This window comes from Eretmochelys imbricata, chromosome 1 (assembly GCF_965152235.1).
Source record: "Eretmochelys imbricata isolate rEreImb1 chromosome 1, rEreImb1.hap1, whole genome shotgun sequence".
Lineage (NCBI taxonomy): Eukaryota > Metazoa > Chordata > Testudines > Cheloniidae > Eretmochelys > Eretmochelys imbricata.
In genome coordinates, this window is record NC_135572.1 from 215,524,279 (window position 1) to 215,551,607 (window position 27,329).

A 27,329-nucleotide genomic window follows, 5' to 3' on the forward strand; every position below is an offset into this window, starting at 1 on the left:
CCTGGACCTCTGCTCAGGTCTAACCTTTCTGTAAACTCTCAGCCCCCCAAATAGGGCCCAGCCACCCCTCTGTAACTGTCTTTCCCTGTCACTGAGCTTTAGGGGTCTTGAGGGAAGTAACCTAGACTCCCACTCCACTCATGAAACCTTCAAGGGACCACCAGCTGGTTTCTCTAAGCAGAGGAACCATGCCTCTTAAATCCTCCCAGGAACGGTCTTCAGGGAAGTGGGCTGCTGCTATTTTGTACCAAGCTGGAATGCACACAGGGTGCACCTGCCACCCTGGAATGTATACTGGGTGCAGAAGGAAGAGAATCAGAATTCCATTTCTTCTCCTGCTGGAAATAGATACTGGTGCTTTTGTAGAAGCAGCAGGAGATGCACATCTGGATTTTTGCACCTTCTGTGGGTGGAGGAGCACCAGAATGTGCTCCTCATTATAAGTGTCATTATCTTGGAGGTTAGCAGAGGCCTCAGGGCCCAAAACAGCAGGTTCAGACAGGCAGTTAGAATATCAGAGCAGGCATGTGGAGTGGAGGGAACAGCAGGGCAGCTGGGGTAGGAAAGAAGAAGCGGTGAGTTGGCAGGGGGGAAAAATTGTGACCAATATGGGTTCCTGGCATGGCGGAGAGGGGGCAGGTCCACAGGGTAACTCAGACAGATAGGCTGTGGTGGAACCTTGTTCCCCCAAAGGGAAGGAGAAAGCGAAAATGCACTGACGGGGGAGGAACGGGTATCAGCAGGAGAAGGTGGGCGGGGAGTTGCAGAAATGTATCCATATCTCTCTCTCTCGGCCTCCTGTTTTCTTTAAGGGTGTTTTTCAAAGCCCTTTTTCTCATCTCCTCCTCCTCCGAGCACTCAGCCAAGGTGGGAAAGAGAGACTGTCTGTGATCTGAACTGTGTTCTTTACCAGCTCTTGGGGAGGAGTAGGGCATAAACAACCTAGCAGCAGCAGCAGTAACCATACAGGGAGCAGGAGAGTCTCCACAATGAATGGCATAAGGACGCCTCAGCAGGTAGGGAAAGAGCTCTAGTCCCCTATTCATATCATTTAACACACTTGTGCTCCCTCTCTTTTCCTTCCTTTCTATGTCTCTCTTTCTCTCTTATCCTGCTCTGTGCCCTAAGGGGGGTTGAACAGCTGGACTCAATCGCACTTGAGAGTTGGGGTACAAAAGAACTTGCACAGGGCCCAGCACTAGGGGTTCAGGTTCCAGCATGGGGATCTACAAAGTTTGAGTTTCAACTTTGTTTTGGATTTGCCTAATTTACACATAGATAACTCCTGCCCCGCCCTCCCTGCTGCCGGTGAGACAAGATATCAGAGTTTTCTGTCTCTATATTTATCTGTATCCCCTGCTTTGCCCACATTTGTCTCCATATCTCTGTATCAGAGTGAGTGAATTTGCAGGGGAGGCTCATTTTGCACGATTCCAGTTGGTAACTGCTGCTAGAACCACCAGCTACAATTCAGAGTCATCCGAGTGGACAGTTTTGTCTTGGAGTTGCTGTCCACAGTTAAAGATTTTAGAAAACTGGTTCCCACTGGTGGCCATTTTGTGGTTATACTGAGACTTAAATGAACAATTTGCAACAAATAATGTATCTGATGAGGTTTTTTTTATAGTATCCACAATTTGTCCACACACAAATTGCAGAATTCCAGATATACTCTTTATTCAGAATTATTTGCAATTTTTTTCAACATTTTTTTTTTAGTGTGAGCTCATTCTTCAGTTGGAAATATTTGCAAATTGAAAATCACATTGTATTGGCTAATTATATGTCATGTGGTTTTGTTTCTCTTTCCTGACTAGATGTCTTATGTAATTAATCAACATAACTGCACATTTATAATCAAATGTACATTTGCCAAGCAGTGCTAATTTGGTTAAATATATAAGATCCAAATGGAACAGAAACAATACCATATGAGTTATGTAACTAATCAACATAACATTAATTTCAAAATGTCTATTAGGTTATAATTAAAGCTGTTGAATTCAGCAAAAAGCAGAGTTCATAAGCCTTTGTTTGTATTCTAAATTGCTGTTCCATTTGTTCGTGTTCATACCCATTTTTATTTTCTGTTCAGACAAAATGGGGTTTTGTTGGCATGTATATTTGGGGAATGGCTGTTTTACATACAAATACCCATATTCTCATGAGAACAAGAGTAGTTGTCATTCATTATTTCAATTTTTTATTGGCTGTTTTTATGCTTCACACTTTTCAGTCTTCCAGGCCAGGGTTCAGCAAACCATCTCTGTTCAGCAAAGCACTTTAGTATATGCTTCACTTTCAATGTGTGCTTCAATCCCACATTTTCCAGGGATTTATGCACGTGCTTAAGTGCCTTGCTAAACAGAGATGGATTTAAGCATGTGTTAAAGTGTTTTGCTGGATTGGGGCTCCAAATCTGAGAGGATAAGGTCTTTGGTGCAAGTGCATCCACAGAAATCAGGCCCAGATTAACCAATGTGCACTGGGTGCACTTGCACAGGGCCCCCCATATCAGGTTTTGCCCAGTTGCCCCTCCACTATGATGGAGGGGTGTTGGGACCCTCTGCACCAGGTTGCAGCACCACTCAGGTTTGGATCAGCCAGTCCTCTGTCATGATGGAGGAGGGCGCTGGGCCAAATCTGAGTGGTAGTGTGACCCTTGGTGCCAGGTCACAATGCCTGGAGCAGGGAGCCGGACAGAGCCCCGTAGGACAGAAACCGCTGCCCGGGTGGTGAGTGTGAGGCAGGCTCGTTCTCCAACCCACCCACTTCACCCACCGCTCCCTGGGACCTCCCATCTGCCATGGGACAGTATTAGGATTGTAGTGCTGAGGCGGAGGGTGCTGCTGCTTGTGGCCAGTGCTCCCGCAGCAGGGCAAGGAGGAGGAGGCATTGTGCCTCCCATTGAATCGGGAGACTACATCCACCCCTGCATGTGATTACTGTGGCAAATCATGCCCAGTAATCACATGCAGGCCCACTGAATAGCAAATGGTCAAAGTGAACAGTTTGTGAACAACCCAATGGCTGAAAATAATTCATTCAAGTTATTTAGAGAATACTTACAAATAATAGCTCTGATTCACCACTGCCTTGCACCTTTTGTTTCATCATTTACACCCATACTAACTGAGTGCAAATTAGATGTAAAATGCTACCATTCTGCTTTGGTAGTGTTTTACACCTGCTTTGTGCTCATTTTGCACAAGTATAAATGTTAATGACAAGGGAGAACCAGGCCCAGTGAATGCATAGGCAGAAATCTGTCACAAACAGAAAAAGGGCTAAATTATTTGGAGAATTTATTTGCAACAAATAATTCTACTAGCTTTAACTGTAACAGTCTCAGTTCATGTCCTCTTAGTTTATAAATCACATGGTTGTTGTATCAACCAGACAAGGTACTAACAAGCTTCAAGAGGACTTTATTTTCAAAGTGGAAACCTTTATACCAAGCTGCTTTTGCACCCTCTCTAGCTCTCTCCCAGCCTCTCAACTCCTCCCCCCTCCTTCCTGTTTCCTGTCCTTTCAGACTCCCAACAGCCCATGCTCCCAATTCTAATAATTACAAACAACATCTAAACACCACATTTCCTCCTTTCTTAAGAAACTCTCTCAATTAAAATAAACATTGTTGTTCTAACCACAGGAACAAATATGAAACACGACACTATATTGTTGGCAAAAATATTACACTGAAAACACTGTAGATGCTACATAAATCGTCTCTAGTCCAGACAGGAGGTCGTCTGGGTCTGACAGGCCGTCTCTCAAGCCCTGGTTCCAGTGTAATGTCTTGTGGTGTTGGTATTACGGTGAAGTCATCCACTGCAGACTGGGTGTTGGCATAATTTCCTCTTGGTGCATAGGCAGGTGCAAGATAATAAGCATTCCATACCCACCCATCAGAAAGTCAATCGGTGTAAGGTCCTTTCTTCTCCATGATTTTAAGAGGAGCTGTGAATTTATGGTCCCCTTTGCATAAAATTCCTGGTTTTCGTATTCTAACAAAGGAACTACACTCAAACTTTGGTTCCTTAGCATCTCACGGCTTGTCTGTGAAAGCCTTATACTTTGCTTGGCTCTGTTCAGCTGTTTTTCTCACATCGTCCTTGTTTGGGGCATCAGGTCTTGCCTTTAACAATCCAGCAATGTTCAGTTTAGTTTTCATCTGTTTTCCACGCAGTAACTCTGCGGGTGATCTTTGTGTTGTGGCATATCTTGTAGCCTGGTAAGCTTGCAAGAAATCAGTAGTGAAGGGTATCCACAATCGTCCTTCCAGTATAGCCATTTGCAAACTCTCTTTCAAACTTCTGTTAAACGGTTCGATTTCCCCATTGGCTTGAGGGTAATATAGGGATGACCTTCTGTGTAAAATGTTCCTCTGTGCTAGAAAAATTTCAAACTCCAGGGAAGTAAATTGACTACCATTATCTGAAACCAGTTCTTTGGGGTTACATTCCCTGCTAAAAACTGAAGAGAGGAACTTAATTACTGTATCAGAATAGATTTGCGATGTAAACACAAATGTTTACTGTTTACTCAGGCCATTTACTGAAATAGTCTATTAAAGTCATGGCATAATGGCAGTCAGTTGGAGCAGTATCAAAGGGTCCTACAATGTCAATTGCCACTTTTTCCCATGCAGATTCAGGAAGAGGAACAGGCTGTAATGGAGGGGTACATATCACTGCTGTCTTATCATGCATTTGGCAAGTGACACAGGATTTTATGAGTGCTTCAGTTTGAGAGTCCATCTGTGGCCACCAATACAGATCCTGTAGTCATTGTTTGGTTCAGACAATTCCCTGATGTGTATCTTGTGCCAGGTGTATGAGTTTTGACTGTAATTCTTCTGGCACAAGGAGCCAGTGTGTACCTCGTAGCACACAGCCATCAAACAAAGAAAGTTCATCCCGAACTCTAAAATAAGGCAGCAAAACTGAGTAGATGACTTATGTAATTAACCTACGCACTGTAAATTCCAAATTGTGTATTTTACTCTTAAATAATCAGTTAGAAATTAGCTTCCAGTGACTATTCAAGCATTTGGGCTGACATGGCAAATTTGGCAAGAGTTGGTGTTAGTAAAACTTGAGTGCCTGAATTTTCATGGGAAGCAAATAGGATTGTGAACATGGCTGAGTCAAAGTACACCTTCCCCTTCAGACTAATATTCTTAGAAAATTGTTTCCTTGCTTTGTTCACCTCTAGATATATCTTTGCTTTAAATGCCGATTCTTTCTCTTTCCTCTCCCTCCAACCACCAAGAATTTCTCCCACATTCAGCACTTCAGTATCTGAGCACTTTACAAAATTATCATTACCACAAGACAAAAGCTTCTTCCTTAGACACTCTGGGTTGTTTTTCTTCAGCGATTTCCTCTCCTCCTCTATCATCCCCATTATTGCAGATATGGGGAAAGATCAGCTGAAGAAACAAGTTTTATACTTTGTGCTAAGAGCTGTGAGCTCTGAGCTTATTTTTCATGGGAAGTGAATTCTATCCGCTTGAGACAACTGCTGAAAAAGCTCTGCCTTCTCCTCTCCCATGATTAATTCTCCAGACTAACATTTTCATAGTTCCTTATTAGACATCTATGGAGATGGACAAAGATCTTTTCTAGCACTGCACTAGTTGAAATTATGGGCCAAAGATTCAGCAAAAAAATTAAAAAGTAAATTGAACAGTTTTGTTTTGTTCAAAATTTTTCACATTGTTTTCAATTTTTGAAAAAAAAAGGGAAAAGAAAATTACTTTTGAAAAAATGTGTTTTGAATTTCTGGATTCCCCGCCCCCCATATCAGTTTTTACTTCTGCCCATTTTTTAAAAAGGCAAGGGGGTGTAAAAATGCGGGGGAGGGGAGTGATTTTCTCTCACTATATATACACATTTTCATACATTTCCTGTAGTGAATCATTTAAATAGAGATAGTCGGGTTTTTCCACGTATTTCTCTAACTTCTTTACCTTTCCTATCCCCCTTTTTCAGGGGAAGGAAGTTAGGAAGTAAGTAAAATTGAGAGAAACTGGGAAATTTCCAACTATTTTGAAATGAAAAATTCAAACGTTTAAAAGTTTTGGATATTTTAACATTTGTGTTTAGAAATTTTTCTAAACAAACAAGTCATCAACAATAATATATTTTTTATATATTTATTCACCAAAAAAAATTAATTAAACCCTATTTTTGGAGTCACACACACACACACACACACACACACACACAAGTGTATCTGCCCAGGTGATTACTTGGCTTGGCTTGATTCTGTGTCTAACCTTAAAGACTGAAACAGAAAATTTGAATTTGGCCATTTATTCTGTGAGGAGCTCATGAAGTAAGCAGAGCTTTTGGGAGATCTGCTTTTATTGACATTGGAGCTTACCTTAGCCCTGCTGCACTGGCGAATGGACTTTTAACGGCCTGGTCAGCGGTGCTGACCAGAGCCACCAGGGTCCCTTTTCGACCAGGTGTTCTGGTCGAAAACTGGATGTCTGGCAATCCTATCTTTATTAACATATGTAACCTATAAATGACAGGGTCCATACCCCATTTGCCCATGCCCATCCCCCACCCTGGAATATCCAGTCCCCACAACATGGAGCAGCACTGGAAATGTGACCCACTCCTCAGTCTCCTGTAAACCATTCAGACTCCACACTCCTTCATGAATTGAAGCTAGTGATGGCTTGGAGGTGAAAGGCTCTCTATCCTCTTCCTCAGTCTCCTCCAACCAGACAGCCAGTTTACCCACTCACTCCTTTCTTACCTGGAAGGGGCAACCTGCACATGATAGGCTCCATATCCCATTCCTCAGTCCCCTGTAAGCTATCCAACTGTCTTGCACCCCACAACTTCAGGCCAGATTGGAAGATGTAAAAGCTTCCATATCCCATTGCCAAAACCCTTTGAGTATCCAGACCTACCTGAGCTGAGACCAGACTGAAGCCAGAGACTATTTGAAAAATTCTGTAGATCAGTGGCACCCCTTGCCCCCTACAGTTTCCCAGAGACATTTTATCCCCTTTGGACCTAAGGTCAAGGGTAGTTAGTTTGTGTTGGGCCATGTGTATCTAGCCATGAGAGGCAGAGGAGGCATTCCCCCATTCTGTATCTTCTTCCCACAGCACTAAGGGAGGAGATCAGTGTCCTTCTGAGCAGACCCAGGACATTGTTATTTCAAAAGTTGAATGTCATTCCTTCAAACTCAACATAAAATACAGATAAGCTAAATCCAAACGCTATTATTTAGGAAATATGAAATGTTTTAGGAACATTAGTTCTTGTCATGATCTTCACAGCACAGACCCTAAAATCTCAGCTTCTTCGCATTATTCAGAATTGTGGGTTTGGAGGGAGCACTGTAAATATCCGGTTTGTTTGCTTGCTTGCTTGCTTCTTTGTTTTAATCACTGTTCTTTAAACAGGGGCATTATTTAATAAGGAACATATTAATACACTTTATGTAGGGTCTACTGTGAATGATAGATTACACAGCGAATGAAAAGTCGTATCTTGCTGCTTCCTGTCTTCTTATACCACAACTTTCAGCATTTGAGGAGGAGATATAAGTACCCTTCAAAGACCACAAGACCACAGTACTCCAGGATTTTGAACACCTTGTAATCAGGCTGCCAACCTGAAAAACAGAGAAACGTATTGCAGGGGCAAGGAGGGGGCACAAGGGATAGTTTTGGAGGGAGTGAAGGAGTTGCACACAGAAGAAAAGGGTACCCACTCCTCTCTGTTCTTAAGCCATGCAAATTCTCCCTCCCTTTCCACCCCTTCCCTGAGACTGTCTTCACTTTTAGAGTAAAACCCAGTGTGTGTTACCGTCACAGTGAGGTGGAAGAAAACCATTTTTCTTCTTTTTTTGTGTTTGGTCTGGTCACTTTCTATGTTTTCTACCCTATATGTGTAGGCCCAGCTCCTGTGTATTTGATTTCCTTTCTCCTATTCCAAATCCTGCCTTAATTAGTTGGGGGCAGATTTTCAAAGGCACAGTTATGCACCCATTGAAGGCCAATGGGAACTGGGCACCTAACTGGAATGTCTGCCTTTGAAAATCCCACATTAATGATTGTGCTGCCTTTCAAGGATGTAAAATACTAGATGTGCTAAGCATTATGGCCCCAGATCCATAAAAATATTGAGGCAGGTTCCTAAATTCCATTGAAATCAATGGAAGTTAGAAGCCTCAATACCTTTGTGGATCTGGGGCTAGAACCCTGCTTTTTGCTCTTCTTCTATTCAGCTCTGTATAGGATCTTATATCATGCTCATCACTATAGTGTGTGAGCAGCTTCCAGCAGAGATAGGAGCACTTTCCAGCACTGCATTAAGCAGCGGGACTAACGTCTGCCATGTCTGGTTAGTTCTCTCATATTCTCACATGGGGAGAAGAGTGTGTAGGAGTGTCATAAAAATAAAGGGAAGGGTAACCACCTTTCTGTATACAGTGCTATAAAATCCCTCCTGACCAGAGGCAAAACCGTTTTACCTGTAAAGGGTTAAGAAGCTAAGATAACCTCGCTGGCACCTGACCAAAATGACCAATGAGATGACAAGATACTTTCAAAGCTGGAGGGGAGGAAGAGAACAAAGGGTCTGTCTGTCTGTGTGATGCTTTTGCCAGGAACAGATCAGGAATGCAGTTTCAGAACTTCTGTTAGTTAGTAAGTAATCTAGCTAGAAATGCGATTTCCTTTTGTTTAATGGCTGGCAAAATAAGCTGTGCTGAATGGAATGTATATTCCTGCTTTTGTATCTTTTTGTAACTTAAGGTTTTGCCTAGAGGGATTCTCTATGTTTTGAATCTGATTACCCTGTAAGGTATTTACCATCCTTAGTTTCTGGAGGAGTCCATTCCACGCTCTCAGATCAGCCCCTGAGAAAGCTCTGTCTCCTGCACCAATGACCTTATAGAATCATAGAATATCAGGGTTGGAAGGGACCTCAGGAGGTCATCTAATCCAACCCCCTGCTCGAAGTAGGACCAATCCCCAATTTTTGCCCCAGATCCCTAAATGGCCCCCTCAAGGATTGAACTCACAACCCTGGGTTTGAGCAGGCCAATGCTCAGACCACTGAGCTATCCCTCTCCCTTCTGTTTCTATACCATCTCCACATTCCTCCTCCCCCACCTGGGTTTTCTGTTATCTTTTCTCTGCTTTTATTATGATTATTGTTTATTATTAATCATGTTTATGGCAGTAGTGCCCAAGGCCTAGATACAAACACAAAGCAGTTGCTGGTCCCAGCCCAAAAGAGCTTACAGTCTGAACAGACCAGAGAGACACAGGGTTGGGGCAAGGGGGTAAAACACAAGCAGAATGAACAATGGGATGGCAGCATGTTAGTGCCATGATTTTGGGGGAGGATTTGGGGAGTCAGCTAAATGGAAAGAAAGGGAAGGATCGCTGCAGTTGGTGAGGAAGAGGTGCAGAAACCGCTGTTGAGGGTTCTGCAAGGCATGGATAGAAGCAACTGGGGAACTGGTACAATTAGTAATGTCTCTGGTTACCACCCCTCCTGTGTCAATACTAGTTGAACAGGTGGAGCTAGGAGGGCATGTGACCTGGTGTGACTTTAATAGGAATGTTTCTCTCTTCATCTCCTCTCTTTTCCTCACTCCCCCTTTTCAGGCCTGTGAGGAGGATCCGAGAGAGGCTTCAAAGAAAGGAAGATGGCTCCGGGGGAAGAGCCTGCTCCTGTGTGCTCTCATGCTCAGCACTGTCCTTGGGTTTGCATTGCTTCTTGCCTACACCATCCTGACCGGTGGCCTGGGTACAAGACATGACAGTCCTTCTCCTTTCCCTCACACCCGACCCACCAGTGAGACCCCTTCCTCTCTCCTCTCCCTTCATTGCCTTTTGGGCTGAGCATCTATGCTAGGTCCAGGCCCTGGATGATTCCTAAATCTTAGGAAAACAAAAGTGTGAAGTAAATAAATTGTAATAAAGAGATATTGCCCTACCCCTCTCCAAGCCCTCCCTGCCATGTGAAGGCCTCCTCACTTCCAAGCTCCCACACTTCCCAACCTAGTGTGGCCTGGCCCAGCTTCCATGAAGAGCAGCACTGCACCTTCTAAAAGCTATTGTATTACAGTACTCTCATCCCCTCTCTCTTACCCACAGCTTCTGTATCCCTGAGCAGTATTGGTCTGTCTGTAGGTGACCCAGCAGAAATAGGGATAAGTCTGGAATTTGGGGCTGGGGCTTGGAATTGCCCCTCCTTTTCATCCCTGAATTCATAGGCCCGTCTTAGTTTTCACAGATCCAACCAGTGGAATCCTTGTACTAATAAGACAATTAGAGAGTTCCTGTCAGTGGCAGAGCTGGAAATAGAGCCCAGGAATCCAGATCCACAAGCAGTCCACTTTTCTAACCACTAGACAGATCTCTGCTATAAAGGATCTATAAATATGAAGAGGCCAAGTCATACATATCCTGTTCCCCAGTTTACTTATTTTCCCCTTAGCTGGCATTTCCTTTTAACTCCTATCCTATCCTTTCCCCATTTGTGAGGGCTGGGGATACCCTCACTATAGACCCCTAGAAGGCCGCATTATTTCAAATCTCCCACCTTTTCCCACGTACATCATACCAACCAGTGAAGGTCTGAGCCCTACTTGTATATTATACAGGAATTTGTTTAGGCCAGTTTCCTATGTCTCAGACAATGGCCCTTCCACCCTTCACCTTGAGACATTATGCTGCAGCCTATGGCCTTGTCTAGACACAAACATCCAAGGGTTTAACTAAAGATGTATTATTATTTTGACTGAAGAGTAGCTTATTTCAGCGAAGAACTGACTTAACTGGAAACCAACATAAACCACTCTTAAAACAAAATAAGAGTGTCTACCCAGGAGTTTACACAGGCTTAATTAAATCAGTTTTTAAATCAACATAAGTTGGACTGGTACAACTTTCCTCTGTAGAAAAGGTGTGACAGATTTCACTTTTGGGAAATGCTTCCTGATATATCATTGTTCAGGTTTCTCTCTTTTCCCCTAGCTATGCCCTTCTCTTCCTCTCTGGTGTTTACACCCTTCCTAACCTTGTAGTGGTTATCATGTTCCCTTGGGGTCATTACTTGGCCAAACACCCACTGACACAGTGAATGTGGTAAGAAGATGGAAATAGGAGAAGTTCGCTGATAATCAACTTTGTGGCTGCTTGGGTTGTGCCAAGATGGGACCTCCTCCCTGGGGTGACCCTACAGCCTTTATTTTAATGGCTTCCCTTAATTGGTACTTATTGTCATCCATCCACAAAGTCAGACATAGGATAACACTTTATCCTCTGTTCAGCAATCGTTTTTCAAAGAATCCAACACTGTGCCAAAAGCATAGGATTTTTACCACAAATAAAACTTCAAAATAACCTTTTTCCTATATTTTCATACAGTTGTCCTGAATTTCCTTCACCCTGCTAATGATGGCTCCTGTCTTTGCTTCTTGCCCAGAACTTTGTGACACGGAGGAATGTCTCATGCTCCTGGCCAGACTCCTGGAGGTGAGAAATGCCACCATAGACCCCTGTGAGGATTTTTATGGCTATGCCTGTGGCAACTGGGAAGCCAACCACTTGCGCTCGGAGACTATGGAGTCATCAAATGTGTTTGATGTCCTGCTGGAAGAAAACCAGCTGATCCTGAAGAGGCTCTTAGGTAGGGAGGGGAGATGGATGGTGTATGTACTGCCAGCATCCTCTTCAGTCAGAGATGTGATTACTGACATACAACAGTGCAGCCATTCCCAACAGGGACCAAACCCAACCCGTCACCTCTCTGTCACTGCAACCGCAAGCATGAGCCCCAGCATGCACCAGTATGGGACCGCACCGCTGGGAATAACACCATCCCCGTCACCACAACCACCAACATGCATCACTACAACCTTCCCCAGAAAATGATCAAACAATTTCAGTCACCGTAGACACAGTGACAACCACATGGTCTCTCACTTCAGCCCCTTAAAGTCCAAATGATTTTCCTGACATCTCACACCACCACTGTTGAAGTAGCCATGCCAATCAGGCAGCAATACAACCAACTGTGCATTGACACACAACCACCCCCATGTTATCTCCCTGTCATTGCCACCAGAGCTATAACCATCCTAGATGGGAACATAAAGCTCTCTTGGGATTCTCCAGTGCTGACTTGTGACTGTATCCCTCTGTCTCTTAGAGTTCGGATGTGATCATGTCTCTCATTACTCTCTTGGCCCCTAGAAACTATAGCAGAAACCTCCTTGCTTACAGCTAAAGCTACTGCTTTGGTTTAGGTGATTGTGAGTTGTACTTTTTAGTGTGGAAAATCCAAATTTGATCTGCACTGGTGACCATGGCGTTTATCTATGCAGCTCCAGTATGCTATATTTTGTCATGGATTATCAAGCAAGCTGTAGTTCCTGCTTCAGGATGCACATTACCTCTTACCAACCCCACCTCCTCACCTGATGCTGCTTCTCGCTCTTTAATTTTTGGCTTGTTAGCGTTGTGTGCTTTCCTTTTCTCAGAGGTTCCACAGCTCAGGGTTGAAGGCTCAGCCAAGGGAAAAGCCATCCAGTTCTACCACTCATGCATGGATACCCAACAGATAGAAGCAGAAGGGGCTCAGCCCTTGAAGGAGCTCATAAATCAGGTGATCATTGTTCACACTATATTATTTCTGAGCATACGTATACCCTTACGCTTCAGAAAAGAGTTCTACCAGGAAAAGGATAGAAAACAATAGGGGGAAAGGTAATCTGCTTCATTATTTGCTCCTTCATTATTGCACTTGCTAGCACCAGGTCATTGGCGACTAAGGTGTCAGTGATGGCAAGTTGGTGGCTTCTGCCCATAGAATGAGTATAATTTGTAAATGAGGAGTCATAGCCTAATTTATAACTGACGAGACTCCATGGCACAAACAGCATTTCCCTAATAGATATGATGGGCCCAACGCTCATACTTGGCTGCCTGATTTCAGGCCCTGACTATGTATTTATTACCTTAATGTCCGTTCAGGCTAGTGCAGCCTTGCAGTTTCAGAATTCCTCCCATCCTGAAGGCAGGGATATTTTTCTTAACAGAAACTCAGTGTAATTCAATAAGATCCAGCCTGCAGGATAGGAAACTCCCTGCAAAAAACAGATGGAATTTTGGGGCCCAATGAATGTACGATCTGATTTAAGCACCTAAATCCCCAAGTATGAAAAATGAGCCCTAACTGCCCTGCTTGAGGGTCACAGTGAAGTGTAGACACTTTCCTTTCATCCCCCTCTACCTTCTTAAGTCACCTGTGGCCATCATGTGGCTTTCTCTCATCCTCTTGCCCTCCCCTGCCCTGTATGGCAATTTTATGTCATTCCATAAAGATAAAGTGACAGGGTCACTTTAGGGTCACACAGTGAGTGTGAAGATTTTCATGGGTTCTTCCCATTCTTCTTCATTATTTATACTGATCCTGAACCTTGGCTGTCACATTCATCATGTTCCATGGGGTGGAATTTGGAAATCAGTATCCAGCAGCTGTTCTTGCTTCTCTTTCCACCAATGGTGATCAGTAAGTTCTCTGTTTGTCACTCTTTCCTCAGGTTGGTGGCTGGGACTTCACAGGCCCCGGGAAACAAACCGATTTTAACCAGACCCTGCAAACACTCATGGGCAAATACAACACTTTCCCCTTCTTCAGAGTATATGTGGGACCCAGCTCTTCTGACCCCAGCACCAATATTATCCAGGTGAGAGGATCAGCAGGAGATGGCAGTCGGAAAGGACAGAGTCAGAGCAGTACCTATTGGCCTTTAGGATCAAACAACTGCTTAAGCTACTGCGAGTGGAAACTGGACATATCTTATGAGTATTATAAACACATTAGCTCCATAAAAAGATCTCTGCAAATCTATGCAATTAAAACAAACAAGAAGAACTGTTTTGCCATGCAGAGTGTAATTAAGCCGTGGAACTCACTGCTGCAGGATATCATTGATGCTACTAGATCATTGAGACTAGAAGAGGATTAGGCACTTTCATGAACTGAACCAACACCAGCAGTAACACTATGTAAGGGACAAATTGTTTTGGTCATCAATCCTCATGAGCTGGGAGGCCAAGGAGTCCTCCTTGCTCCAGTTGTATAATATTACATAATAAGGTATGCTGTGGATATTTTAAAGCCTTTGTCTGTCAGAGACTGGAGACCAGATACTATTTTGTACCAGTTCATTTTCTTACATTTTCCACTAATTTCTTAATTTTGTAGTTACTTTTTTAAAAACAACAACCTTTATCATTCATTTCTGAAAATTGAGCATATGGGGAGTGGGTTAGGGTGAGCACATGCAGATAAAGTTATTTCCCTTTCTCCCACCCTTTATCTGCCCTTGTCTAGTTATATAGTAAGCTGTCTTAGAAGGGACTGGCTCTTGTTATGTGCATAGCACAATGGGGCCCTGGTCTCAGATGGGTCTCTTGGCGTCACTTATATAAACAAGTTATGAATTTTTATTTATTATATGTAATAATAATTAGGGCTGTCAAGTGATGAAAAAAAGTCATGATTAATTGCATTAATTGCACAATTAATTTCACTGTTAAACAATAGAATACTATTTATATAAATATTTTTGGATATTTTCCACATTTTCAAATATATTGATTTCAATTACAACACAGAATACAAGGTGTACACTGCTCACTTTATATTTTTTATTATAAATATTTGCACTGTAAAAACAGTAAGTTTCAATTCACTTAATACAAGTACTGTAGTGCAATCTCTATCATGAAAGTTAAACTTACAAATGTAGAATTTGATGTACAAAAATAACTGCATTCAAAAATAAGAAACAACAATGTAAAACTTTAGAGCCTACAAGCCCACTTAGTTCTACTTCTTGTTCAGCCAATCACTCAGACAAACAAGTTTGTTTACATTTGCAGGGGATAATTCTTGTTTACAATGTCACCTGAAAGTGAGAGCAGAGGTTTGAAGGGCACTAATGTAGCCAGTGTTGCAAGATATTTATGTGCCAGATGTGCTAAAGATTCATATGTCCCTTCATACTTTAGCTTCAACCACACTATTCCAGAAGACATGCGTCCATGCTGATGAGTTCTGCTCAATAACAATCCAACGCAGTGCAGACTAACGGATGTTCGTTTTCATTAGCTGAGTCAGATGCTACCAGCAGAAGGTTGATTTTCTTTTTTGGTGGTTTGGGTTCTGTCGTTTTTGCATCGAAGTGTTGCTCTTAAGACTTTTGAAAGCATGCTCCACACTTAATCCCTCTCCGATTTTTGGAAGGCACTTCAGATTCTTAAACCTTGGGTCGAGTGCTGTAGCCATCTTTAGAAATCTCACATTGGTACCTTCTTTGCATTTTGTCAAATCTGCAGTGAAAATGTTCTTAAAAACGAAAAACATGCTAAGTTATCATCCGAAACTGCTCTAACATGAACTATATGACAGAATGCTGGTAAAAAAAAACACAGAGCAGGAGACGTACAATTCTCCCACAAGCAGTTCAGTCACAAATTTAATTAACACATTTTTTTAATGAGCATCATCAGCATGGAAGCATGTTGTTTGGAAAGGTGGCCAAAGCATGAAGGGGCATACAAATGTTTAGCATATCTGGCATGTAACTACCATGGAATGCTGGCTACAAGAGTGCCATGCAAACATCTGTTCCCACTTTTAGGTGACATTGTAAATAGGAAGCGGGCAGCATTATCTCCTGTAAATGTAAACAAACTTATTTCTCTTAGCGATTGGCTGAAGAAGTAGTACTGAATAGATTTTTAGGCTCTAAAGTTTTACATTGTTTTGTTTTTGATTGCAGTTATGTAACAAAAAAAATTACATTTGTAAGATGCGCTTTCACAATAAAGAGATTGCACTACAGTACTTGTATAAGGTGAACTTAAAAATACTATTTCTTTTATTTATCATTTTTACAGTGCAAATATTTGTCTCAATAAAATCAGTTTATGACAATCGTAAGCTGCTTGCAGACAAATTTCTTGAACAGATAAAGAAACAAAAGTCATTGAATACATTATCTCTAGTGTTTCTGGTATTAACTAAGTGTTTTTCCTTCATTTCATTCCTCAGATTGACCATCCGGAGTTTGAGATGCCACCAGAGAGTGACTACAATGAAAAAGCAAATTATCCCGAGGTACCATATCAGAGGCTGGGGCAAGGCAAAAAATGCCTACTGGGTTAAGGGATCTACTTTGAAATGTCCCCTGATTTGGAATGGTTTGTGAGTGGTGATCACATGGGCTCAGTGTCGGATGAGATCATGGGGCTATTCTAGGGCTTGTCAACACTAGGACAGGATGGGGGTGTTTTGGAACATTTTTAGCTAACAGGTTTTTAAGTTGTGGTGTAGGAAGGGCATGTTGAAGTTTTTTAATGTGTTAGCTTGTCAAGGGGAACATGGCTTACAAAAAACTTGTCCTGATTATACTAGGACTTTATAATCTGTTAGCTAAAATGTAACGCATTTCATCCTAGCGGGGATGAGAGCCCTTGGAATCAATCACCTTTGAATTCAGTCCAGAAAATCCAATTCCGTTTAGTCATTTCATCTTCTTCATCTTCCTGAACTGGATCAGCTGAATTGACTGCAATTTACTGAGTGTGGGTCTTTCAGAGATCTTAAATACCAAAGTTCTGTCTTCCCACTGTGGATATTTAAGATCCCCTGATAATCCAAGTAGAAACAGGAGTCTGGTCTGCTATCTCTGTCCAAAATTTCCATTCTGTTTGACTCACTGTCTGGAGTGGCTAACAACTGTGAGTGCCAGTCTCAGGGCAGACCGTCAGAAAACAGGGCAGACATCCCAAACTGGTGGTGTATTCTATAATTAGATTTCACCAAGCCAGTAACAAATGTGCACTCCTGGATCGCTACATCAGCCTTACCATGGAGTCATAGCCTCTCCAGCCTATCTTGCCACCCAGACAAACTGGACTTTATGATAAAAGGTTGTATAATCCAATAATCACATCACATTAGGTTACTCCCAATCCCAAAGGATCAATCACTTACCCCAGATCAACTCTGGATCTCACATCAAAGACAATGCTGGCAGCCAATTCTCTAGTAAACTAACTAAAGATTTATTAGATAAGAAAAGAAATGAGAATTAATGAGAGGTTAAAGCAGGCAAAATACATTAATAGGTGAGTCAAAGTTTGTAAGTCCAAAATGATAGCAGCTGATATAATAAACTTCTAGTTGCCCAAAAGTCTTTTCAGGGAACACAGATGTTTCTGGGGATCTCCACATTTGACTTTTACAGGGAAGATACCAAACATGAACAGTCAGAGGTGACGATTATTCCTTTGAATCAGTATTTATAGTTTCTGCTCACAGAAGACAATCTGAAGAGAGTCTTCAACCACATGGGCCAGTAAATTTCCATTGTCAAATACAATGGCCCTTGCTTTGAAGTTAGCACTCTTCTTCATTTAAAGAAAAGGAGTACTTGTGGCACCTTAGAGACTAACCAATTTATTTGAGCATGAGCTTTCGTGAGCTACAGCTCACTTGATGAAGTGAGCTGTAGCTCACGAAAGCTCATGCTCAAATAAATTGGTTAGTCTCTAAGGTGCCACAAGTACTCCTTTTCTTTTTGCGAATACAGACTAACACGGCTGTTACTCTGAAACCTGTCCTTCATTTAGATTTCCAAGGCTCCAATCACTTTTAATGGGTAATTTAGTTACAGGGATATATACAATGTAAGAGGTAATGTAATAGCAAACAATCCTTCATTAGTTTTCATGAAGTTTACACATCAAGTACACCCTCATTTTAACACAAACACCTTTGATCTAGGGTTATCTAGTTACAGGGATATACATAATGTAATGTGATAGCAATCAACAGGTTATAGATAAGCAAAGACAATACCAGTAACAGTTCTTTTGTGTGTTCACAAATGAATTGGCCTGATTACACTCCAATACCTTTGGAGAGGAAGGATAGCTCGGTGGTTTGAGCATTAGCCTGCTAAACCCAGGGTTGTGAGTTCAATCCTTGAGGGGGCCATTTAGGGATCTGGGGCAAAAGTTGGGGATTGGTCCTGCTTTGAGCAGGGGGTTGGACTAGATGACCTCCTGAGGTCCCTTCTAACCCTGATATTCTATGACACTCCTTTGATTTCTATTAGCATATGGATGAATTAGCTACAGCCCCGTCCTGAGCTGGCACCAAAGAAAACAGTACCACGCTGTTCACTGTTGTTCACTTCTGCTTCATGCAATTAAACAGCTGCCTCCTCTCACCCAAAAGTAGCTGCATTTCAGTGCTAAAATGATCCCTATATTTAAACCATTTATAAAGTGTAAGGGAACTATAAGCTATTATTTCTCACTGATAATTCAGTTTTGTTCACAGGTCTAACAGCCCTACTCAGCAAACCTTGCTCCAGGCAGATACACAGGAACATTGGGATGAAAGGGGTGGTTTGTGGTGATGAGATGGTGGGGAGCAACCCCTGAAAGATTGAGGGTTGGGTGGGATGGCTCAGATCCCAATTCATAGCTCTTCTACTGGTGATGGGTTTTAAATCACAGGTTGTCCGTGTGTATTTCTCATACCTGATGAAGCTGGGGACATTGTTGGGAGGGCCACAGAATGTTACCTCCACCGTCATCTCCTTCGCCTTGTCCTTCATCTCCAACCTCCAGAAGGAGGTCACCCCACTGCAGGAACGGCAGGAGAGAAGGATGCTCTTCTATCACACCACTATCAGGGAGCTGCAGGTGTGTGTCTTGAACTTCCAGGTGAGAGAGAATGTGTGGAACCCCTTGAAGGAGCCTGGCAAAAATTGCCACTCTCCTGCCTCCTAGAGTCTCCTCTGTCACTGAACTGTCAGTTACAGACTAACACGGCTACCACTCTGAATCAGTAAAAACAATGGGGAGTCCTTGTGGCACCTTAGAGACTAACAAATTTATTTGGGCATAAGCTTTTGTGGGCTAGAACTCACTTCACCAAATGCATGGAGTGAGAAATACAGTAGGCAGGTATAAAGATCCATCTTTTCATGTGCTGTATCTTTATACCTGCCTACTGTATTTCTCACTCCATGCATCTGATGAAGTGGGTTCTAACCCACAAAAGCTTATGCCCAAATAAATTTGTTAGTCTTTAAGGTGCCACAAGGACTCTTCGTTGTTTGAGCTATCAGTGCATCCCCAATCTGCTGAGGTTGTTCTTTGGTGGTTCCAGGGTGAGACTTCCATTCTTCACCCTTTCAGTCCTGGTAACTCCTCTCCCTGCACTGTCACCGCCCCTGAATCTCACTCTGGTGAGATTGGTACCACAAGGGGGCAGACACACATTCCTATTTTCCCCATTCAGTCCTGGGGATAGGCAGGGAAGTCACATTTCAGCATTTCTGTTTGGCTTTACCTTTAGGAAAAGGCACCCACAATCGATTGGCTGTCATGCCTCCAGGCAGCCTTCCATCCTGTGCGGCTGAACATCTCCCAGCCAATCGCAGTGCACGACATGGATTATTTGAAAGGCATGTCACGGCTGATTGAAAAATGGCAGAAGGGGAGGTAGGAGCTGAAGTCTGATACCGTAGCCATTGTGCCTTGAGGAGGTGGTGATAGCTTCAGGTGTTAAACTAACCATGAATGGACTTAGTCAGTGTTCAGATGGGAGATGGCCAAGGAAACACTAAGGCACTGCAGGAGGATGACCCAGCAGGGGCTGTTCCCACTTGTAGTCATTAAAGATCCTATGGCACTTTCTGCAAACTTTGACCTGTTTCCTGGCCCAGTTCCAGCTCAGGCAATTATATTCTGCCAAACTAAATTCTTCCTGCAGTTCCAGGCAGAGGTATTGTTAATCATTCCTTGTCTTCGCTGTTAAATGGTATTGCTATTTGCAGTTAAACAGCTGCCACAGTTTACCCAAGATATGAGTGCATTTGGTGCTGGCTGAAGTGTTCCTTATATATTAATCCCTATAAATGTGCTGCTTTGTGTCTTTTCCCCCAGGGTCCTACAGATCTATATGATCCTCTGCCTGGTTGGAAATCTCTCCCCAGCCCTTGACAGCCGGTTCCAAGATGCACGCAGGGAGCTGTTTGAAAAGCTGCATGGAAAGACAGGGGAATCTGGGATGGTGAGTCAGCTTCCCTTCAGTTCCCCCAACCCCCAAGGGAGCTCTATAGATGCTCTGCTCCCATGGCCACCCCCACTGGCTGCTGCCCCCGATCTCTAGTCATAGAATCATAGAATATTAGGGTTGGAAGGGGCCTCAGGAGGTCATCTGGTCCAACCCCCGGCTCAAAGCAGGACCAATCCCCAACTAAATCACCCCAGCAAGGGCTTTGTCAAGTCTGACCTTAAAAACCTCTAAGGAAGGAGATTCCATCACCTCCCTAGGTAACGCATTCCAGTGTTTCACCGTCCTCCTAGTGAAAAAGTTTTTCCTAATATCCAACCTAAACGAAGTAGAGTTTCTCATGTTGGAGGGACAGAGTGGAAGGACATGCTGACCGTGATAGCAGCATTACTTCCTATTTCCCAGCACTTTCCCCTAGTGATGATGCCATCAAGGAAGCCAGCCCTGTACCTACCGCACCCATGGAGTCCAATCCACATTAAGAGGCTTCCACAAGGACAGGGGTTGGAGAACAACATATAGATGGGCAGGTTTCCCTTTTCTGTCCCTTCCAGCCAGGATATGAGTCCCCTCCACTTGTGGAAGTGAAGAGGGTGAACCAGCCTTGAGTTTTATGGTCATGTTTTCTGAAGTGCTCAAAGCCTTTTAGGGTTGATAAAAATCTAATTAAAATAAATTAAATTCTTGATTTGCTATGATCATTACTACACATGTACACATTTCTCTGTCCCTCTCTTTCTATGTGTTGTTCTGCCTTCCTCCTCTCTCTCTCTGTCTCTCCCTGCCCCCCAGGTACTGGCCCATCGCTGGAGGAAATGCCTGAGGGACACCAGCACTTTCTTTGAGCCTGTCCTTGCGGAGATGATTGTGCAAGAGATTTTCCCTCAAGAGACAAAGGAACTCGTAGGTATTCTTCTTCCCCCACCCAAACACAAACTCAGCTTCATTTGCTTCTCCTCTTTCCATTCTTAGCTGATACACTGTCAGGGTCTTGTCACTTCCTTATTCCTTACAAATGTCCCATCATTCTTTGGGAGTGAGGTAGGTTATGGGATCAATATACTTATTGCTAAAATAGTGAGTACTAGGACCTCCGTCCTTATCCTCATCCCTTCAGTAACAAAGCAGAGAGTGGGGCCCCCAGTACTCATGTGTGATCCTACACTAACAAACCACTGTGTGCAGCCCCAGCACTCATACAGGACCCTACAATAACAGGCCAGTGCATGCAGCCCCAGCACTCATACACAACCTACAGTAACAAACCAGTTCAGCTCTAATGTTCATGAGTAACCCTACAATAACAAACCAGTGTGTGCAGCCCCAGCACTCATACAGGACCCTACAATAACAAACCACTGTGTGCAGCCCCAGCACTCATACAGGACCCTACAATAACAAACCAGTGCATGTAGCTCACGGAAGCTCATGCTCAAACAAATGGGTCAGTCTCTAAGGTGCCACAAGTCCGCCTGCTCTTTTTGCGGATACAGACGAACACGGCTGCTACTCTGAAACCTCTCAGTGCTTTCATGTGATCCTACAATAACAAACCAGTGCATACATTTCTAATGTTCATGAGTAACCATACAATGACAACCAGTATGAACATCATTTATGAACAACCCTAGAACAGTAAGTGCAGTTCCAGCCATCTCATGATAACAAACTAGCATAGATTACCCAGTGCTTGTGAGCAATCTTATATTAACAAACCAAAATGCCAGGGCTTCTGAATGGTTCAGTAATAACAAACAAGTCTGCATACCCTGGGGAAGGGGAACCTTTTTGCTAAGGGATCAGATTTCCATTTCCAAGTGTAATGGGGCAGGACTCACCCCTGCAGCACCTCCTGCTGGTCATCCAGGGAATTAGCATTTCCAGCCTCCAGAGCACCTTCTGCAGGCTGGTGTCCCGCTTGCCACTGGGCCCAAATCCCTCCTCAACCCTGGTGCCCCTTTCAGGCCAGGGTACTGCCCCCTGGCAGTATCCCCACAGATCTGGGTCTCCCCTCCCCAAGGAACCCCCACCCTCTATCCCCACCTCACCTCAGTCTATGGCCACTGCCAGTCATCAACTAGCCCCCATTCCCTGGGGCAGACTGCAGTGTAAGTGCCACTCATCATCAGCAAGGGGGGTTTGGACCTGCTGCCTCTGCCTACCCTTGGGCTGCCCTCTGCAACCCCAGTACCTTTCTTTAGCCTTTAACAAGGCCTGCAGCCTGGGGGGTTTCCAGGCCAAAGCTCCCCAGCTCCTTTGGCCTTCCCCCAGCCCTGGTACACTGCTTAGCTCCTAGCAGCCAAGCCCATCCCTCTCCACATCTAGAGAGAGAGTGAGTGTTTGCTCCTGGCCCACTGCCCTCTTATAAGGGCCAGCTCGGCCCTGATTGGGGCATGGCTGTGTCTGTGGCTGGTTCCCCAATCAGCTGAGGCTTGCTGCTTTTCCTAGCAGCAGACCTCTCGGCCACCTCAGCCTTCTCCCAGGGATGATTTCAAGCCCTTCAGGGCAGTAGCAGGTGGCCACCCCACTACACCAAAGTTATTGGCACAAGCACTGAATTTATAAAGGGTTTGCAATGTATGGAAAATGCCATGAAAAAATAACCCAGGGACATGGAACAATGAGAGACTGAGACCTTAAGAGGAAAGAGCAATGAAGAAGCAGAGAAGAGAAAGAGGGAAGAAGGACACAGGAGAGCATGTCAAACTACAGCACTCAGCACCTTGTAAGGGCAGCAGTGAAGTGAATTTGCTGGGCTTCCTCCAGGGCAGAATATAGGTTCCACTGTGGGAGAAGTGTATGTGTGTGTGTACATGCTTGTAACGAAGCCCTGAACGGACCGATTGAATCCCCCTCCGACACCCCCAGCAAAGAAGAGGGTCAGATTGTGTAATAGAGGGAATTGGAACTAAATGCATTCTGAATTTTCCTTTAATTCAAGCAAAGGGAAAGTAGTCTAGAATAGATCCCATCCCATGTTAGGAGAGGAGAAGTCTAGAACTGAATGAACAAGGGATTGTGTTTTCCTCTCACCTAAGCAGAGGCAAGGGGGAGATGAGAAGAACAGGGCGGGGTTAAGGGAGCAGTGTATAGGGACAAGCCCATGGCTGAAAGGATATAATGTCTTCTGTAATTTCCACAGTATGCATCCGATGAAGTGAGCTGTAGCTCACAAGCTTATGCTCAAATAAATTGGTTAGTCTCTAAGGTGCCACAAGTCCTCCTTTTCTTTTTGCGAATACAGACTAACACGGCTGTTACTCTGAAACCGATGTAAAGAATGAATTTCTTTCTCACTTCCTGGAAAGAGGGATCCTTACCAGGGCTGGGCTGTAGCTCAATTTGTGGAGCATGGAGAGACAGTAGCCCAGGACTGAATAAACATGGGCCCCAGTTGCTCCCCTCTCCTCTCAGACCCAGATATGGCATTTTCTAAGGAGCAGCTGCTTTTCTGTAGCCCTGAGTGTATCTCTCTTTCCCCTTGGCAGGCTGAGAAGATGTTCTCTCTGGTCCGAGATGCCCTCCAAAGTCGGCTGGATCAGGTGGAGTGGATGGATGAGCAGACCCGACAAGAGGCCAAGGACAAGGCATGTGTGGAAGACACAGGTCACTGGGGTCTTTAATGTCCCAGAAGCCCCTGGAGAATGGATGGGTGTCTGCACCTGCACATACTTTGACATGCATGCTCATGTACATGATCCTACACTCAACACTTTTAGGTGGATACACATATACCATCATATGCACATGGTCATACACTGACATGTATATATGGAGAAGCTCAGTGTTTATCCATGCGGACCCACAGCTGCATACGTGCCAACATATATGAGCACCAACAAGCTTACACATGGAGGGAGATAAAAAACAATTCCATGGGCTTCATGAGAGCAGCTGCTCTTTATATCAGGGCTGCATTTGGCCTTAGGGCACTGACTTGGGAAAGGAGAAGAGCAAGGGGAGATGTGTTCCCTGGAGAAATCAAATAGGACAGCTCTTATTTTTACAGAGCTAATTTATAAGTCCTACTTACCCTGCCCTGAAACACATTATACGGACATTCAAAATGTAAGGAATCCTCTTGGTTATGTAAATTATTTAATTTTATTTTATTTTAACGATTTAAGGTTTCTAGGCTTCAGGTGGAAATTGGCTATCCAGACAGCATCCTCCAAACTGCTGAAATGGACCAGGAATTCCAGGATGTGAGTTATACAATGCAAACATACCTGTCTTGTTACTGGTAATATACCTGTTCCATACCCAAGGGCACCTTCTGCTGGAGGGGAAGGGAGCAGAGCATACTCCATACAACTAGCATACCTTCTCCTTTCCCTCCAATGTCTTGTTTTGAAAGAGGTTGGGTCTGGAGAAGCTGGGAGATCCAGCCAGTGCTCTTGTGTCTTTGCCTACTCTGCCTCCTGTTGCGGAAGGAGAAGTTGGGGGTGGCACAGTTCATCCCCCAAAGAAGGTGTGCTCTGCTTTGCTTGTGATAATATCTCCTGCAGTCCTTTTCCACATCTTAGGTTGGAGATTTTGAGGGTTGGGAGAGAAAAGAGAGAATATTTGATTTTTGATTAACCCCATTTTCTGCCCTGTTTGGTGTTGTCTCTTTTGCGCCATCCTCTCTCTGATTCTCATCTCTCTCTTACTCTCTCTTATGTGTCCTTTTAAATACGCTCTCATTGCCTCTCTCTTTCCTCAGCTGGAGATACATGACAATACCTTTTTGCTCAATGTGGTGGCCTGCCTGAAGGCTGTGAGGGAAAATTTCTCCCTGAGGCTCCTTCAGCCCCACCTGCAGGATAAGTATGTTTCAGCCAAAGGTGGTGGGGATGATGTGTGGTAGGGGGCAGGTTATAGGAGGTATATAGGCATTGGAGAGGAGGTATAGGAGCAGCTGATCAGATACAGAAGACGATACAACAAAAACAAGAGGATAAGTACTCCTTTTCTTTTTGCGAATATAGACTAACACGGCTGCTACTCTGAAAAGAGGATTTGAGATATGGTATAGGAATGGGCCAAGACAGTGGGGAGGAAAGTTGCTCTTGTGGTTAATGAACTGAGCAGAAAGTCAGACAAGTTGGGTTCATTTCCCTGTTCTACCACATGCCGCCTGCATGACCCCGAGCAAGTCTCTTCACCACTCTGTAAAATGAGGCTACTAGCACTGGCCTACCTGACAGTGGTGTGGGGAGGGTACATCCATGAATGTTTTCAATGGTAATAAGTGCCTAATAAATAAATAAAGGCAGATACAGTGTTTGTATTGAACACATGAGGTTCTGAATAATGTGAACCTATAACTCTGCCTCCTCTCTGTATGGGATTGCACTGGGGAGTCCTTTCTCTATGTCACCACCATTCCCACAAAGGTCCAGTAGGGAGAGAGATCAGGAGAAGGTCCCAAGCCATTAAGAGTGGGTGTTCTCTCTCCTTTCTTTTTCTGTTTCTAGTTGGGAGGTCTTCCCTTGGTCTGTCCATTCCTACTACTCAATGAGGCGCCACACCGTGGTCTTCCCTGCGGGAATGTTCCGCAGCCCCTTCTTCCACGCTGAGTTCCCCAGGTACTAAGAGGCTGCAAAGCCACCAACATAAATCTCACCCCTTCAGCATGCTGGGTTTCCAGCATACTGTTTCACTGCAAAAGGCCAAAAAGCAGGAGGGAGGGTCCTGCTCTGACTGACCTCAGTGGGAATTTGGCCACTGGCTTCAGTGAGAGCAAAATCAAAGCCTAAGTGATTTCCATGTGGGGCTGAGATAAGCCGCTGACGCTGAGTAACCTCAGACTCTTACCCTGAGACTCAGGCGGGCAGTTTTCCTGGCCCTCACAGGCACGCAGAATATATTAGAGCAGAAGGAAAAAAGACATGAGGCTTATCAAGACAGGCTACAAAGAAGACAGTTCCTGAGCCCACCTCAATATTGAGTCACTCAAAGATGGGGATATATTATTTTCTAGATTCCAAGAATAAATCCTGTGAAACCTTTCGGCAATCTCCTGTCCAAAATGTCTTCAAATGGATCAAAGACAACTCTGCTTCCCCTTTATAAAAAGACCACCTCTACTAAGCAACCATTTATTTATTTATTGCATTATGAGGTTTGTGTGCCTTCCTGTGAACCATCCAATAGTACAATTCTGTTCCTCTATTATAATGAGAGCACCTCTGTTGAGCAACCAGTTGTTGTCATTGAGTGGTCATTTGAGACACATCAAACATTGTTTGATGTAATTTTTTGTCCCCCTGGAGAAAGGTTTGCACAGAGAGAATAATCCCAGACTCATTAAATTCCTATTGTACAAAAATAGGCTCTCACTATGGGAAGGAATGAAACAGGTGGTCTGATCAATATAATAATTCTTTTCAGTCTATAGTGAAACTTACACCCCCTATCTGTAGAACACCCATGTGCCCTTGATGACTCATAAAACTCATAACAGGATTAAGAATGGGACACAGCTGAAATGAATAATAGCAAAACAAATATACTTTTCTAATGCTATGTGCTTCCACTTAATGAGTGAGTCACTTCGGAATCAGCAGATCTGCCCCTGTATCAGTCTGATCTGCCGATTAAATTGGCCGTGACGGAAGTGCGTTTGTTACGACTGTTAGCCCAGCAGAGCCAACCATTAAGAGAGAGAGAGCATTAGATTCAGGAGTCAGACATCCAGGGTTGGTTTGTTTTTTTTCCAAAAATGCAGTTTGAGGTTGACAAAAACATTTCACGAATTCATTTTGAATTCTCCAAGTTGTTTCAGTTGAAATAAAAACAAAAAAATCAAAACATTTTGTTTTGACATTTTTTAAATGCAATGTTTTGATTTTTCAATACTAAATGACTTTTCATTTTGAAATTTACTTCAATTTTATTAAAGAAACTTTTTTAAAAACTGAAAATGAAATTTCTTTTCAGTTGGAACTGAATGTTTCATTCAGCAAATTTTTTTTCAGCAGTTTGCAGAAAAAAAATTAAATTCTCGTCAATCCTGAAATAAAAGTTAGTTTTGATTTTTCAGAATGACCAGTAAACTGAAAAATCAGTTATACATCCAGCTGTAGTTGCAGATAACCTTTAAAATGTGAACTGAGTGTAACCAGTGCAGTGATGTCTACTGAGTCTGCAGAACTCTTAAAGCAGCAGCTGTTAGAGAGATGCGAG

The 27,329-nt window shown here is 43.6% G+C and overlaps 1 protein-coding gene across 18 annotated transcripts in view; it reads left to right on the forward strand.

Annotated features, from left to right (window-relative positions):
- The first annotated feature begins 755 nt into the window (after positions 1–755).
- KEL (Kell metallo-endopeptidase (Kell blood group)) overlaps positions 756–27,329 on the forward strand; it is a 46,556-nt gene continuing 19,982 nt past the window's right edge. For 4 of the 18 annotated variants that reach the window (XR_013346809.1, XR_013346810.1, XM_077823674.1 and 1 more), the window contains exons 1-14: positions 759–1,016; positions 9,650–9,839; positions 11,475–11,678; positions 12,532–12,656; positions 13,594–13,740; positions 16,116–16,181; positions 18,593–18,781; positions 19,440–19,585; positions 20,030–20,156; positions 20,952–21,062; positions 23,648–23,746; positions 24,287–24,364; positions 24,865–24,968; positions 25,619–25,729. Coding sequence is in view for 14 of the 18 variants with exons in the window: in XM_077823674.1 (XP_077679800.1) it covers positions 990–1,016; positions 9,650–9,839; positions 11,475–11,678; positions 12,532–12,656; positions 13,594–13,740; positions 16,116–16,181; positions 18,593–18,781; positions 19,440–19,585; positions 20,030–20,156; positions 20,952–21,062; positions 23,648–23,746; positions 24,287–24,364; positions 24,865–24,968; positions 25,619–25,729 (1,724 nt within the window). In the remaining 4 variants the exon portion in view is untranslated. Of the gene's footprint in view, positions 1,017–9,649; positions 9,840–11,416; positions 11,679–12,531; positions 12,657–13,593; positions 13,741–16,115; positions 16,182–18,592; positions 18,782–19,439; positions 19,586–20,029; positions 20,157–20,951; positions 21,063–23,647; positions 23,747–24,286; positions 24,365–24,864; positions 24,969–25,618; positions 25,730–27,329 lie in introns of those variants that run through there. The other 14 variants (XR_013346814.1, XR_013346813.1, XM_077823693.1 and 11 more) reach the window with 12 other exon arrangements.